The 16,487-nt window shown below is 46.0% G+C and overlaps 1 protein-coding gene across 2 annotated transcripts in view; it reads right to left on the reverse strand.

The window, feature by feature from the left end:
• Positions 1-16,487, reverse strand: part of LOC119397007 (arfGAP with SH3 domain, ANK repeat and PH domain-containing protein) — a 108,004-nt gene that overhangs the window by 11,047 nt on the left and 80,470 nt on the right. For both annotated transcript variants that reach the window (XM_037664420.2, XM_037664422.2), the window contains 2 exons: positions 7,005-7,078; positions 5,161-5,342 (listed from right to left, as the gene is read on the reverse strand). In XM_037664420.2, the coding sequence (XP_037520348.1) occupies positions 5,161-5,342; positions 7,005-7,078 (256 nt within the window). The remainder of the gene's footprint in view (positions 1-5,160; positions 5,343-7,004; positions 7,079-16,487) is intronic.

The following is a 16,487-nucleotide window of genomic DNA, read 5'->3' on the forward strand; positions in this document are numbered from 1 at the left end:
CTTACGCGACGGGCACTTCAACCTAGCCAGCGCCTCCTCTATTTTTCTGTGCCTGGGCGAAGGAGCGGAGCGCAATGGGAACGGACCGTCGGCGTTGGTGCGGCTTTTAGCCGCCGGGCGCCGCCACCGTAGTAGACCCGCCGACGCGTCGTCGCTCGCGGAAACGAAGGCCGCGGCTGCATTCGAAGCTGCTATATGGTTCAATTTTCGGCTGTATTCGCGTTGTTTAAAGTATAATTAAAACTTGTAAACTGGAATCACGAAGCACTTGTCGTTCTGGGCAACCAGCCCATTTCGAAGGCATGTCTTTCGCGGCTATTTGATCGAGGCGCTCGCGCGTCGTCTGCTAGCCCGATACCAAAGAGCGCATGCCAGTGATGCGCGGAAAATTGTTTTGTCACCGTTACGTTCGCTTAACTGAGAGTCGGTTTTTGACTGTCTCAAAGTCGAATTTCTAAAGCAGCATTTTCCAAGAGCTGATACTGAAAGCTTGGGCGCTTAAAGTTCCCCGATGCGTGCTACCTTGCTACCGTCTTCTGGTGTAGCACACTATGCGCAAGCCTGGAGTTCATGCGCTAAATAGCACAAAATGTCACTAGACTGCTTCCAGGGGTATACGTGATCGCCCGTTCCCTTCGTAAAGCTTTTGAGAATTACATTTGTTGCCACCGGGAGAAAGCAACAGCTGGCGCCAGAAAAAGAGGAACTATGCCAAGTGATTCCACCATTTCTGAGCTTAAACCAGTTAAATTGTGGTGGTACGAAAAACAAACAAAAACAGCTACATATGCCGCGCTCTTCCTGCAACGCTGACCGATGTGTGTGAACAGACGTTGTCGTTCAAGTATAAAATCGTAGTGCCGATTCTCAACTTGAGCCAATGTGAAAGGCGTGAAAAATGGCGCGGCCTGTTGTCAGTTGCTTGAGCTCGTCTTTGTGTTTGTCAACGGATTGTTGTAGCCTCAGTATCTGACTCCTCAGGTATCTCGGACGGAAGCAGGAAATGTTCAATACATTGACTGAAAGAAAAAGAAGGCGATGGCATTCGCCTTTCAGTCGTCTTAGATGAATGTATAAGGGACCCTGTGAGATTTTTTTCTTTAACAATAAAGGGAAATAAAAAAAAAGACAATCGTGACTTCTTTCAGTTCCATTTGCAGAGTGGAGTAAGGCATTGGGACGGTTGCAATAGTCTGAAATAGAAACTAAAACGCGAATACTATCAAACTCGAGTGCAAGTATCGAACTGGCAGCACGGACTGGCAGACTGCCTGCAAAATACGTATACAGCGGGGATGGAAACACACGCGAACATGCGGCATCTGCATTCATTGCTGTTTCGCATTTACTTTCAAGCGGTTATAGCCTGGACGATTGAGGAAAGACAGCGTCATCCATGGCACAATAAAAGACATTTGGCATCTTTTTATTGCCACCACGGTTAGAGCGTGATGAAAGCGGTGTGCCGCTATGTTCGCGCTTCTTTCCATCCCCCTGTACCTGTGAAAGCTTGCAAGAAGCACAAATGCAATTAAACTCGGATGCAAACACGAATTCGTGAGCTTCGTGATACGCGCGGCCGTACAGCGCCAGCTTCCCGTAGTCTACTTGCACAGCGCCACCACGCGGCAGCGGCGAGCGGACGCGAAGCGCGCCCTCGACGGCCCGACGAGAGCGTTCGCCCAGGCACTGAAAAATAGAGGAGGCGCTGACCTAGCACATCATTCTGGGCTGGTGGAACTCAATTCCGTTAAGACGACGCAACTGTGCCAATGGGCACACGTCACATAATCACACACGCACCAGATGACCACAATTATCTTCTTATAAATCACACACCACTGCATATTTTCCACACCTGGTTTGTTTACTTTCGCATTGTGTTGCGCTAACGGGCTATGTTGGTCGCTTCCTTTTTCTCACGCTTCGCCTGCACATACGTCACTTGTATAGGCGCACAGCACGGCGCATATCACAATAGATCACCAAGATTCCCACGTCGCGAGCTCCAAGTAACACACACACGCGCACATGTGGCAACGCTAATGCCATGGCTTTTGAGGGCGGCAGATCGTACACAGACGCGCACATTCCGACTTCACTTTCACCTCACTGCCCACGAATGAACGCGACGACAATCGCCGATGCGGTGACTCTCAGGCGATATGCTTGATGTATCCGACCGATGGAGGGAACACACGCCGTGTTGCAACTTGACGCTGCCGAAACGACGGAACGCGGTAAAGTGTTGTAAAACACTCCAAGCTGCTGCCGCCTCGGTGCACTTTAAACGCGGCACAGTCACAGGCTTCTACTGCATCGGATGACGATCGGCGAGGACGACGCTGGGTACGTGCGAATAACAGTAGAAAATAGCTTCTTCTGGAAGAAACAAACACCGCAGGAAATTCGAAATGACGGATCTTGGTCTCGGTGCAGCGATACCTCACCTCTCGTCGCGAACGGCGCCATGTTGCATTTTTCATTGGTTCGTTTGAACCGTTACGTCATGGTAAAGAGCGGCCGTAGTTGGACACGCATAATACAAATGGACAGCGGTACAGTTTACTTTTTATTGTTAGGTTGTCACCGACTACAGTACGCGCGTTCTCTTGGAAACAGGGAGTGACTTGCTGCCGTCTAATGGCTGGCGGGAAGCTGCGTAGCTCCGCCGCTTATAGGCTCGTGTGTCCACTCTTGTCATTTTCTGTTACTCTATGTATTGACTGCCGAGCCGCGCTCGTCAGTGTTTATTATTCACACACGACCAAGGTTACCTGCTGAACCTGGTGAGGTAACGAAACTAGGCTAGGCAGGGCACCACACGCTCGTTACAAGCGGGTTGCCAGAAAATGGCAAATCGAAGAGCCCCACTGTTGCACGCATGGGTATGTAAGACTAACACCGCTAACACTACCTAGCGCAGAAGCGCGCACCTGATGATGATGATAGCACCGCGCTATGCCGAAACCAAAACTGAATTCGGGCCGAAAATTCTTGGGACACGCATACAGTACGGGGCCGAAATTTCGCAACCTAAAATCTAGAAAGAAACCCCGGGCTATACGCGGGTTTTTACGATTTTTGACCGACCAAAATTCCACATGCTGTATGGCACCTCATTTGATTACATGGGCGCATGTGCAATGTCCAAAACATTGCGATCGCGATATTTTGACCGACCAAAATTCCACATGCTGTATGGCACCTCATTTGATTACATGGGCGCATGTGCAATGTCCAAAACATTGCGATCGAATCGCAAACCACCAGTTGAGTGTTATCCATGCCCTCGCCTTCATTGACGACGTGGTTGTGCAGCCACTGCAGAAAGTTTTGTTCATTCCATACAAAACCGCAACTTCAATCACCCGCAACCGCTGCCATCAAGGCAGCTAGCACTCATTAGGCCTAGACTGTGGATTGGCATGCCGTTACGAGAAGCTTGCTCCAGGCATCATGGAAAATGGGTGCTGAAAACTTAAGCACTGAACCACGAGCACTGTGTGTGAAACGACGTTTGAGTTCGTGGCCGGGAAATCAGCCACAGCAAAAGCCTGCCAAGCTTGTAAGTCCACATACTGGTAGCAAAGGCAAAAGCTCGGGTCATAAAGCTCTTAACCCTTTCCCTACCGAGTTTCTTGGCCGAAAACGGTAGAAAAATACCTATATATTTTGTTTTGCCTATTTGATTCTGCGTGTCTTGAAACAACTAAAAAAAATTCCTGAAAGGTGCTCTATTCACAAGATACGTGCAATATACATTTTTTTTTTTTTTTTAAAGTACGCAAAGAATTGGTTTCACTGCACTACACCCCGAAAAGTGCCCCAACCTTTCCAGTCTTTGGTGCAGAAAATGTCTCTTTGAAATTTAAAAAATAAAGAGCAGGGACAAGTGAATGAGTGAAAACAAAACCTTTGGAGCGGGTTTGCTTACATCTAATGGCGTCCATTGCCAATATGCTGAGATGCGGTTGTCATTCGAATCCAATGATTTAGAGAAACTGCTGCTATGTGTAGTCGCTGCCACACTCGCAGGAAAAGTCAACTACTTCATTTCACAAAACTTGGGCACACAAGCACACTTTTTTTCTTTCTTTTCCTGAACGATGCTTTTGCCAGCACACGCGCCACTCGCACACAGAGGATGATGCAATTTTCTAGTTCCGGTTACCAGAATCAAGTTGTTACTTGACCAAAATCATGTTTTGAGCGCATTAAAAATTCTTTTACTGCACCATCTGCTGAAGCCAAAGGAAACACAGCAAAATGAATCAGGGTAGGTAAACTGCAGTGCCCCCAAATGCTTGTTTCAGGGAGGACGAGCTCAGCTCTTCTTCGGATGGGAAAGGGTTAAATTTGCGGACAAGGAGACATGCATGATATCTGTTGCACCCAAGAATGATGCAACTATTTCATTTCCTTACAGGAAACTGCTGAGCTGAACAGCAGTAACACACACCTGATGCAGACAGGAGTGAGCATTCTGTGTGCAGGTGACAATCAGCATGCACCCTTCAGCCACGCTGGTGCAAAGGCATCTCCATCGCCTAGCCTCCTTGCTCACTGTGTGCGCCCATGACGCAATGCTGCCTCGGCCTTTTTTTTTTTTCTTCCTCCTCCATCGACTCCAGATTTGTTCACTCCCCGTCTCCTCGTTTTTCATAATGCCCTCATCGCCCTCTCCTCAACCGATGCATCTCCGCTGAGAAGCTCACTCACTTGTTGGTGGGATTTTATGGCAACTGCATCACAAGCGGTCTTTCACCTCAGGGGGCTGCACTATAAGCAGTATGCATACACACAGAATTCTATGGGAGGGTAAAGGTAGTCAGAAAAGGCCGTGTTGTAGCTGACCCTGCACTATAAGAGGTTACGTGGTAAGTGGCCTGAACTGTATTTTCCTGGGTATCCATAAATATATTGAAGCATGCTAGCGAAGGTTGGAAGAAGAGGAGGTTGAGGCTGGCTCGTGAGCAGCTTTTGCTCTAAGCTATGCGTTTGCATTTCCCACCCTGGAAATAAACGTGTTCATTCGTTGCAATAAAACAATGAGTATTGTTTCTACATAAGTTGCGTTAGCACTGCAAGCAGAATAAGAGCTGGATGGGCCTGGCTGTGGGGAAGTGAGCGTGCAGATGAGCAGCAGAAAGCAAGAACCTTGGCAGCAGAGGGCCTCGGACAGAGTCCAGTGTACCAAAGGTGAACAAGGGCGTGGCCCACCTTCCGTGGTGGCGGCACAGGCACCGCTGTGGCAGCTGCAGCAGCGCCCACCTCCAGCAGACGCTCATTGCTGCCAACGGGGTCCCCGCTGCTGACACTGTTGCAGGCAGTCGACGAGGCTGAAGAGAGAGCCATCATCACCTCAATATGTAACAGTAATAGACAGCAAGACTGTGCACCACTGCTGTTACTTTGTTTGTGTAGACCCTGAAACACCTTCGAAACACCTTCGGTGAAACACACCCTGAAAAACTGATCGGTTCGTGTGAACATGTGAGTCTTTTAGCAAGTTATGGAAATACGGTACGCAAATACGTTAAGGCAGTACGGTCGCGCTTCTTTCCCACTCGTTGTGCTTAAAGGGACACAAATAACAACTTATGTCAAAGTGAAAGATCACTGTGTGAGAACGTCTAAAACGTCAATATTATCAGTAGTAGAGCTCTAGCAATCAAGAAATTAAGGTAAATGTAGGACACTATATGCGCCACCAGTGGGACGTTTTGGAACGAGCTCGATGATGTCAAGAGTCCCGAGTACAAATTATCACTAGTATTCAAGCTACTTATGATAAAAAAAAAGAACATTCCGAGCATTTGGAAGACGTAATAAAATGTTGCTTGTTTGTTTCTGTTTGATTCATGGAAAAGTGACCCTCTTGGCGTTACCATGGGGAATGATGCGAGTGGTTCAAAAGTTCTGTTTTCGCCGAGCTACGCGTCTCAGTGGTAGTTTCGGTATCGCATACTACTGTGTGTGCTTGGCTCTCGCTATTTTCGCACTGTTGATGCTCTACTGCTGCTGCTGGTCAATTAAGCTAGGCTCCGTTACAGTGAACTACACAGTTTCGGAGTGGCCCGCGGCTACGTACTGTCAAGGCTGATGGCCGCTGTTGCGCAAGAAACCATAGCGTCGGTGGCCGGGCAGTAAAGGCAGGCAACGCTGGGCACGGCAACTGTTACGTCAGAAAGCCAGTTCAGGCGGGTGATCTAAAGTGCGCTAACGCCGTGTGGACCACTAAAACGCGATCTTCTTTCAAAATAAGCATTTCCTTGGCACGAAACAAGCACTACGAGGATTTTGGAACGCTCTTACAACAATAAACGTCGACTTATTATTTGCCTTTAGTGTCCGTTTAAGCCGCTCCCAGTTCCAGTGACAGTGCGCCCCCCGAACGACAGGTTCCTCTTTAACAATGCGTAGGCTGACAAGCAACAATGAGGCACGACAACCCGCAGTAACTTTTGAAAAAGCTTTCGAGGTGTTGGGGTGGCTTCACTGGCAAAAGCACAACGACCAGGAGAGGAGGAGTGCCACCGTTCAGCCTTACCGTATTTGCGTACCGTATTTCCGTAAGTTGCTAAAAGACTCTAATGTCAGCTGTTATGCAGCAAGCGGGCCCCACAGGTATTACTGGCTTCCATGGTCGTGAGAGCGCTTTCAGTAATACATACTTATTCCTAATTTTGAGTTGAATTGAAGGTATTTTGCACATGGTGTGGTCATACATGCTCTTTTAAACACTGCATACCCAAGTCAGTCTATTGTCTCGAGCTCGCTGCGACAGTACTCACCACTGCATATTGCCATCTCTGAAACCACACTTCCCAATGCATGCTAACTTGGCGTGCAGTGTTAGGTGTGCTAATGCATGCTTAACAACGGATGCCAATGCCACTGGAGATCCGTAAGTTGGTGCGTTCCTATGCTGACGCCATTCTAGGACTACACACAAAAGAGTTTCAGGGCCCCTTTGAAGTTTAGCAAATGAGAGCACTTACTGGCAGGCCCTGGAGCAGGAGGTGGAGGACACTTGGGCCGCTGCAAGGTGCTGTAGTTGGGCCGCTCCTCCATTCTGATAGGGAACAAAACAGTTCACCATCTGGGTGTTCAAAGTGTTTAAACCATAGCTAACGTTACCTAACGTAACCCAACAGAGAAACAAGCCCTTGGTTCATTCCCCTTCTTTCATCCTCAGGACATGACCTGGTGTCACATAGAGGGCTTAAAATAAAAACAACAACAACAACAACGACAAATAAACTAAGGGCTTGCAAGGTGTAAAGACCTATTCCACTTTCTTGCATCCAATAAATGTCTAGTGTTTTTAAATCATACAAAAAACTCAAGCAAGCCTCAGAGCACTCTAAATAACTTAACAGGTGTTCTACAGCGCGTTTCATATTCCAGGTGGTGCCCATGTATTGATGTTGCGATGCACGAGGTGGTTATGTAAGATAGAACATTCCGAGGCACTTACTCCGGCTCACTCAGTTGCTTCCCACTAGCTATTTTCACAGAACTGACGCCGCACCACAGCCATGCCATAAAATTTAATTATCTGGGATCCATGCGGGTGAATTACAAAACAAAGGTGCTGGCTGCGCAGATCGGTTGCTTGGCAAGCTCTCCTTTGACAGCACTACTGTGTGTCGTTCAACATATCCACAACATCAGAGAGCAGTGGAAATAACGGGGATAAGGAACGGACCACATGTACGCAGTGCAAACTATCAACTGAGATCTATTGAAAAACACATGGTCAAAATCCAAGAAAGAAGATACAAGATTTCACTTAGTGGTTAGCACTCAGGAAATCTAATTCAGTGGCACGCAGAGTGATTGATGGCCTTGCGACACATTTCTCACCAGATCTGATAACAAAATGCTGCTGGTGATGATGATGCTCCTGGGATGATTGGCACGTACCGACTCAGTGGGATCATATAGTCTGAAATTCCTCAAGAGCTGCTAGAGGCTATAGTGCCAATTAGAATGAAGAGTTATTTCTTAATTAATCCCAATTTTAGCCCAGACCATCTTGCATAAAGGTTGATGTGTTGAATAAATTGATTTGACTCGCAAAGGAATTTCTCTTGTCAGCTTCTTCGATCTTTCATGCAATTTTTCTTTTAATCTTGAGAACACCCTAGCTTCTGACAGCAAAAATGCATAGCTGCACCCCCTCTAATGGAACGAAATATTTGAACAAGGCGGCCCTCTTAATTTAATAATCTGTTGTTTAAGAGACGTCTGCCCGACATAACACTTCCCACAGGACAATGTTGTACTATACACCACTCCCGTGCCACATTCAACCAATTTTTCACAGTGCTTGATAGCACACCCATAACACTTCCCACAGGACAATGTTGTACTATACACCACTCCCCTGCTGCATTCAACCAATTTTTCACAGTGCTTGATAGCACACCCGTAACACTTCCCACAGGACAATGTTGAATTATACACCACTCCCCTGCCGCATTCAACCAATTTTTCACAGTGCTTGATAGCACACCCATAACACTTCCCAAAGGACAATTTTGTACTATACACCACTCCCCTGCTGCATTCAACCAATTTTTCACAGTGCTTGATAGCACACCCGTAACACTTCCCACAGGACAATGTTGAATTATACACCACTCCCCTGCCACATTCAACCAATTTTTCACAGTGCTTGATAGCACACCCATAACACTTCCCAAAGGACAATTTTGTACTATACACCACTCCCCTGCTGCATTCAACCAATTTTTCACAGTGCTTGATAGCACACCCCTAACACTTCCCACAAGACAATGTTGCATTATACACCACTCCCCTGCCGCATTCAACCAATTTTTCACAGTGCTTGATAGCACACCCATAACACTTCCCAAAGGACAATTTTGTACTATACACCACTCCCCTGCTGCATTCAACCAATTTTTCACAGTTCTTGATAGCACACCCATAACACTTCCCACAGGACAATGTTGCATCATACACCACTCCCCTGCTGCATTCAACCAATTTTTCACAGTGCTTGATAGCACACCCATAACACTTCCCACAGGACAATGTTGCATTATACACCACTCCCCTGCTGCATTCAACCAATTTTTCACAGTACTTGATAGCACACCCGTAACACTTCCCAAAGGACAATGTTGCATTATACACCACTCTCCTGCCGCATTCAACCAATTTTTCACAGTGCTTGATAGCACACCCATAACACTTCCCACAGGACAATGTTGCATCATACACCACTCCCCTGCCGCATTCAACCAATTTTTCACAGTGCTTGATAGCACACCCGTAACACTTCCCAAAGGACAATGTTGCATTATACACCACTCTCCTGCCGCATTCAACCAATTTTTCACAGTGCTTGATAGCACACCCGTAACACTTCCCAAAGGACAATTTTGTACTATACACCACTCCCCTGCTGCATTCAACCAATTTTTCACAGTGCTTGATAGCACACCCGTAACACTTCCCACAAGACAATGTTGCATTATACACCACTCCCCTGCCGCATTCAACCAATTTTTCACAGTGCTTGATAGCACACCCATAACACTTCCCACAGGACAATGTTGCATCATACACCACTCCCCTGCTGCATTCAACCAATTTTTCACAGTGCTTGATAGCACACCCATAACACTTCCCACAGGACAATGTTGCATTATACACCACTCCCCTGCCGCATTCAACCAATTTTTCACAGTGCTTGATAGCACACCCATAACACTTCCCACAGGACAATGTTGCATCATACACCACTCCCCTGCTGCATTCAACCAATTTTTCACAGTGCTTGATAGCACACCCATAACACTTCCCACAGGACAATGTTGCATTATACACCACTCCCCTGCTGCATTCAACCAATTTTTCACTGTGCTTGATAGCACACCCGTAACACTTCCCAAAGGACAATGTTGCATCATACACCACTCCCCTGCTGCATTCAACCAATTTTTCACAGTGCTTGATAGCACACCCATAACACTTCCCAAAGGACAATTTTGTACTATACACCACTCCCCTGCTGCATTCAACCAATTTTTCACAGTGCTTGATAGCACACCCATAACACTTCCCACAGGACAATGTTGCATCATACACCACTCCCCTGCTGCATTCAACCAATTTTCCACAGTGCTTGATAGCACACCCATAACACTTCCCACAGGACAATGTTGCATTATACACCACTCCCCTGCCGCATTCAACCAATTTTTCACAGTGCTTAATAGCACACCCGTAACACTTCCCAAAGGACAATGTTGCATCATACACCACTCCCCTGCTGCATTCAACCAATTTTTCACAGTGCTTGATAGCACACCCATAACACTTCCCACAGAACAATTTTGTACTATACACCACTCCCCTGCTGCATTCAACCAATTTTCACAGTGCTTGATAGCACACCCGTAACACTTCCGACAAGATAATGTTGCATTATACACCACTCCCCTGCTGCATTCAACCAATTTTTCACAGTGCTTGATAGCACACCCGTAACACTTCCCAAAGGACAATTTTGTACTATACACCACTCCCCTGCTGCATCCAACCAATTTTTCACAGTGCTTGATAACACACCCGTAACACTTCCCACAGGACAATGTTGAATTATACACCACTCCCCTGCCGCATTCAACCAATTTTTCACAGTGCTTGACAGCACACCTGTAACACTTCCCACAGGACAATGTTGCATTATACACCTCTCCCCTGCCGCATTCAACCAATTTTTCACAGTGCTTGATAGCACACCCATAACACTTCCCACAAGACAATGTTGCATTATACACCACTCCCCTGCCGCATTCAACCAATTTTTCACAGTGCTTGATAGCACACCCATAACACTTCCCAAAGGACAATTTTGTACTGTACACCACTCCCCTGCCGCATTCAACCAATTTTTCACAGTGCTTGATAGCACACCCGTAACACTTCCCAAAGGACAATGTTGCATTATACACCACTCTCCTGCCGCATTCAACCAATTTTTCACAGTGCTTGATAGCACACCCATAACACTTCCCACAGGACAATGTTGCATCATACACCACTCCCCTGCTGCATTCAACCAATTTTTCACAGCGCTTGATAGCACACCCATAACACTTCCCACAGGACAATGTTGCATTATAAACCACTCCCCTGCCGCATTCAACCAATTTTTCACAGTGCTTGATAGCACACCCGTAACACTTCCCAAAGGACAATGTTGCATCATACACCACTCCCCTGCTGCATTCAACCAATTTTTCACAGTGCTTGATAGCACACCCATAACACTTCCCACAGGACAATGTTGCATTATGCACCACTCCCCTGCCGCATTCAACCAATTTTTCACAGTGCTTGATAGCACACCCGTAACACTTCCCAAAGGACAATTTTGTACTATACACCACTCCCCTGCTGCATTCAACCAATTTTTCACAGTGCTTGATAGCACACCCGTAACACTTCCCACAGGACAATGTTGCATTATACACCACTCTCCTGCCACATTCAACCTATTTTTCACAGTGCTTGATAGCACACCCATAACACTTCCCAAAGGACAATTTTGTACTTTACACCACTCCCCTGCTGCATTCAACCAATTTTTCACAGTGCTTGATAGCATAACCATAACACTTCCCAAAGAACAATTTTGTACTATACACCACTCCCCTGCTGCATTCAACCAATTTTTCACAGTTCTTGATAGCACACCCATAACACTTCCCACAAGACAATGTTGCATTATACACCACTCCCGTGCCGCATTCAACCAATTTTTCACAGTGCTTGATAGGATACCCATAACACTTCCCAAAGAACAATTTTGTACTATGCACCACTCCCCTGCTGCATTCAACCAATTTTTCACAGTGCTTGATAGCACACCCGTAACACTTCCCACAAGACAATGTTGCATTATACACCACTCCCGTGCCGCATTCAACCAATTTTTCACAGTGCTTGATAGCATACCCATAACACTTCCCAAAGGACAATTTTGTACTATACACCACTCCCCTGCTGCATTCAACCAATTTTTCACAGTGCTTGATAGCACACCCGTAACACTTCCCACAGGACAATGTTGAATTATACACCACTCCCCTGCCACATTCAACCAATTTTTCACAGTGCTTGATAGCACACCCATAACACTTCCCAAAGGACAATTTTGTACTATACACCACTCCCCTGCTGCATTCAACCAATTTTTCACAGTGCTTGATAGCACACCCCTAACACTTCCCACAAGACAATGTTGCATTATACACCACTCCCCTGCCGCATTCAACCAATTTTTCACAGTGCTTGATAGCACACCCATAACACTTCCCAAAGGACAATTTTGTACTATACACCACTCCCCTGCTGCATTCAACCAATTTTTCACAGTTCTTGATAGCACACCCATAACACTTCCCACAGGACAATGTTGCATCATACACCACTCCCCTGCTGCATTCAACCAATTTTCACAGTGCTTGATAGCACACCCATAACACTTCCCACAGGACAATGTTGCATTATACACCACTCCCCTGCCGCATTCAACCAATTTTTCACAGTGCTTGATAGCACACCCATAACACTTCCCACAGGACAATGTTGCATCATACACCACTCCCCTGCTGCATTCAACCAATTTTTCACAGTGCTTGATAGCACACCCATAACACTTCCCACAGGACAATGTTGCATTATACACCACTCCCCTGCCGCATTCAACCAATTTTTCACAGTGCTTGATAGCACACCCATAACACTTCCCACAGGACAATGTTGCATCATACACCACTCCCCTGCTGCATTCAACCAATTTTTCACAGTGCTTGATAGCACACCCATAACACTTCCCACAGGACAATGTTGCATTATACACCACTCCCCTGCCGCATTCAACCAATTTTTCACTGTGCTTGATAGCACACCCGTAACACTTCCCAAAGGACAATGTTGCATCATACACCACTCCCCTGCTGCATTCAACCAATTTTTCACAGTGCTTGATAGCACACCCATAACACTTCCCAAAGGACAATTTTGTACTATACACCACTCCCCTGCTGCATTCAACCAATTTTTCACAGTGCTTGATAGCACACCCATAACACTTCCCACAGGACAATGTTGCATCATACACCACTCCCCTGCTGCATTCAACCAATTTTTCACAGTGCTTGATAGCACACCCATAACACTTCCCACAGGACAATGTTGCATTATACACCACTCCCCTGCCGCATTCAACCAATTTTTCACAGTGCTTGATAGCAAACCCATAACACTTCCCAAAGGACAATGTTGCATCATACACCACTCCCCTGCTGCATTCAACCAATTTTTCACAGTGCTTGATAGCACACCCATAACACTTCCCACAGGACAATTTTGTACTATACACCACTCCCCTGCTGCATTCAACCAATTTTCACAGTGCTTGATAGCACACCCGTAACACTTCCGACAAGATAATGTTGCATTATACACCACTCCCCTGCTGCATTCAACCAATTTTTCACAGTGCTTGATAGCACACCCGTAACACTTCCCAAAGGACAATTTTGTACTATACACCACTCCCCTGCTGCATTCAACCAATTTTTCACAGTGCTTGATAACACACCCGTAACACTTCCCACAGGACAATGTTGAATTATACACCACTCCCCTGCCGCATTCAACCAATTTTTCACAGTGCTTGACAGCACACCTGTAACACTTCCCACAGGACAATGTTGCATTATACACCTCTCCCCTGCCGCATTCAACCAATTTTTCACAGTGCTTGATAGCACACCCATAACACTTCCCACAAGACAATGTTGCATTATACACCACTCCCCTGCCGCATTCAACCAATTTTTCACAGTGCTTGATAGCACACCCATAACACTTCCCAAAGGACAATTTTGTACTGTACACCACTCCCCTGCCGCATTCAACCAATTTTTCACAGTGCTTGATAGCACACCCGTAACACTTCCCAAAGGACAATGTTGCATTATACACCACTCTCCTGCCGCATTCAACCAATTTTTCACAGTGCTTGATAGCACACCCATAACACTTCCCACAGGACAATGTTGCATCATACACCACTCCCCTGCTGCATTCAACCAATTTTTCACAGCGCTTGATAGCACACCCATAACACTTCCCACAGGACAATGTTGCATTATAAACCACTCCCCTGCCGCATTCAACCAATTTTTCACAGTGCTTGATAGCACACCCGTAACACTTCCCAAAGGACAATGTTGCATCATACACCACTCCCCTGCTGCATTCAACCAATTTTTCACAGTGCTTGATAGCACACCCATAACACTTCCCACAGGACAATGTTGCATTATACACCACTCCCCTGTCGCATTCAACCAATTTTTCACAGTGCTTGATAGCACACCCGTAACACTTCCCAAAGGACAATGTTGTACTATACACCACTCCCCTGCTGCATTCAACCAATTTTTCACAGTGCTTGATAGCACACCCGTAACACTTCCCACAGGACAATGTTGCATTATACACCACTCTCCTGCCACATTCAACCTATTTTTCACAGTGCTTGATAGCACACCCATAACACTTCCCAAAGGACAATTTTGTACTTTACACCACTCCCCTGCTGCATTCAACCAATTTTTCACAGTGCTTGATAGCACACCCGTAACACTTCCCACAAGACAATATTGCATTATACACCACTCCCGTGCCGCATTCAACCAATTTTTCACAGTGCTTGATAGCATAACCATAACACTTCCCAAAGAACAATTTTGTACTATACACCACTCCCCTGCTGCATTCAACCAATTTTTCACAGTTCTTGATAGCACACCCATAACACTTCCCACAAGACAATGTTGCATTATACACCACTCCCGTGCCGCATTCAACCAATTTTTCACAGTGCTTGATAGGATACCCATAACACTTCCCAAAGAACAATTTTGTACTATGCACCACTCCCCTGCTGCATTCAACCAATTTTTCACAGTGCTTGATAGCACACCCGTAACACTTCCCACAAGACAATGTTGCATTATACACCACTCCCGTGCCGCATTCAACCAATTTTTCACAGTGCTTGATAGCACACCCATAACACTTCCCAAAGAACAATTTTGTACTATACACCACTCCCCTGCTGCATTCAACCAATTTTTCACAGTGCTTGATAGCACACCCATAACACTTCCCAAAGGACAATTTTGTACTTTACACCACTCCCCTGCTGCATTCAACCAATTTTTCACAGTGCTTGATAGCACACCCATAACACTTCCCAAAGGACAATTTTGTACTATACACCACTCCCCTGCTGCATTCAACCAATTTTTCACAGTGCTTGATAGCACACCCGTAACACTTCCCACAGGACAATGTTGCATTATACACCACTCCCCTGCAGCATTCAACCAATTTTTCACAGTGCTTGATAGCACACTCATAACACTTCCCAAAGGACAATTTTGCACTATACACCACTCCCCTGCCGCATTCAACCTATTTTTCACAGTGCTTGATAGCACACCCATAACACTTCCCAAAGGACAATTTTGTACTTTACACCACTCCCCTGCTGCATTCAACCAATTTTTCACAGTGCTTGATAGCACACCCGTAACACTTCCCACAAGACAATATTGCATTATACACCACTCCCGTGCCGCATTCAACCAATTTTTCACAGTGCTTGATAGCATAACCATAACACTTCCCAAAGAACAATTTTGTACTATACACCACTCCCCTGCTGCATTCAACCAATTTTTCACAGTTCTTGATAGCACACCCATAACACTTCCCACAAGACAATGTTGCATTATACACCACTCCCGTGCCGCATTCAACCAATTTTTCACAGTGCTTGATAGGATACCCATAACACTTCCCAAAGAACAATTTTGTACTATGCACCACTCCCCTGCTGCATTCAACCAATTTTTCACAGTGCTTGATAGCACACCCGTAACACTTCCCACAAGACAATGTTCCATTATACACCACTCCCGTGCCGCATTCAACCAATTTTTCACAGTGCTTGATAGCATACCCATAACACTTCCCAAAGAACAATTTTGTACTATACACCACTCTCCTGCCGAATTCAACCAATTTTTCACAGTGCTTGATAGCACACCCATAACACTTCCCAAAGGACAATTTTGTACTATACACCACTCCCCTGCTGCATTCAACCAATTTTTCACAGTGCTTGATAGCACACCCGTAATACTTCCCACAGGACAATGTTGCATTATACACCACTCCCCTGCAGCATTCAACCAATTTTTCACAGTGCTTGATAGCACACTCATAACACTTCCCAAAGGACAATTTTGCACTATACACCACTCCCCTGCCGCATTCAACCAATTTTTCACAGTGCTTGATAGCACATCCATAACACTTCCCAAAGGACAATTTTGCACTATACACCACTCCCCTGC

This window comes from Rhipicephalus sanguineus, chromosome 6, assembly GCF_013339695.2.
Source record: "Rhipicephalus sanguineus isolate Rsan-2018 chromosome 6, BIME_Rsan_1.4, whole genome shotgun sequence".
NCBI classification, from domain to species: Eukaryota; Metazoa; Arthropoda; class Arachnida; order Ixodida; family Ixodidae; genus Rhipicephalus; species Rhipicephalus sanguineus.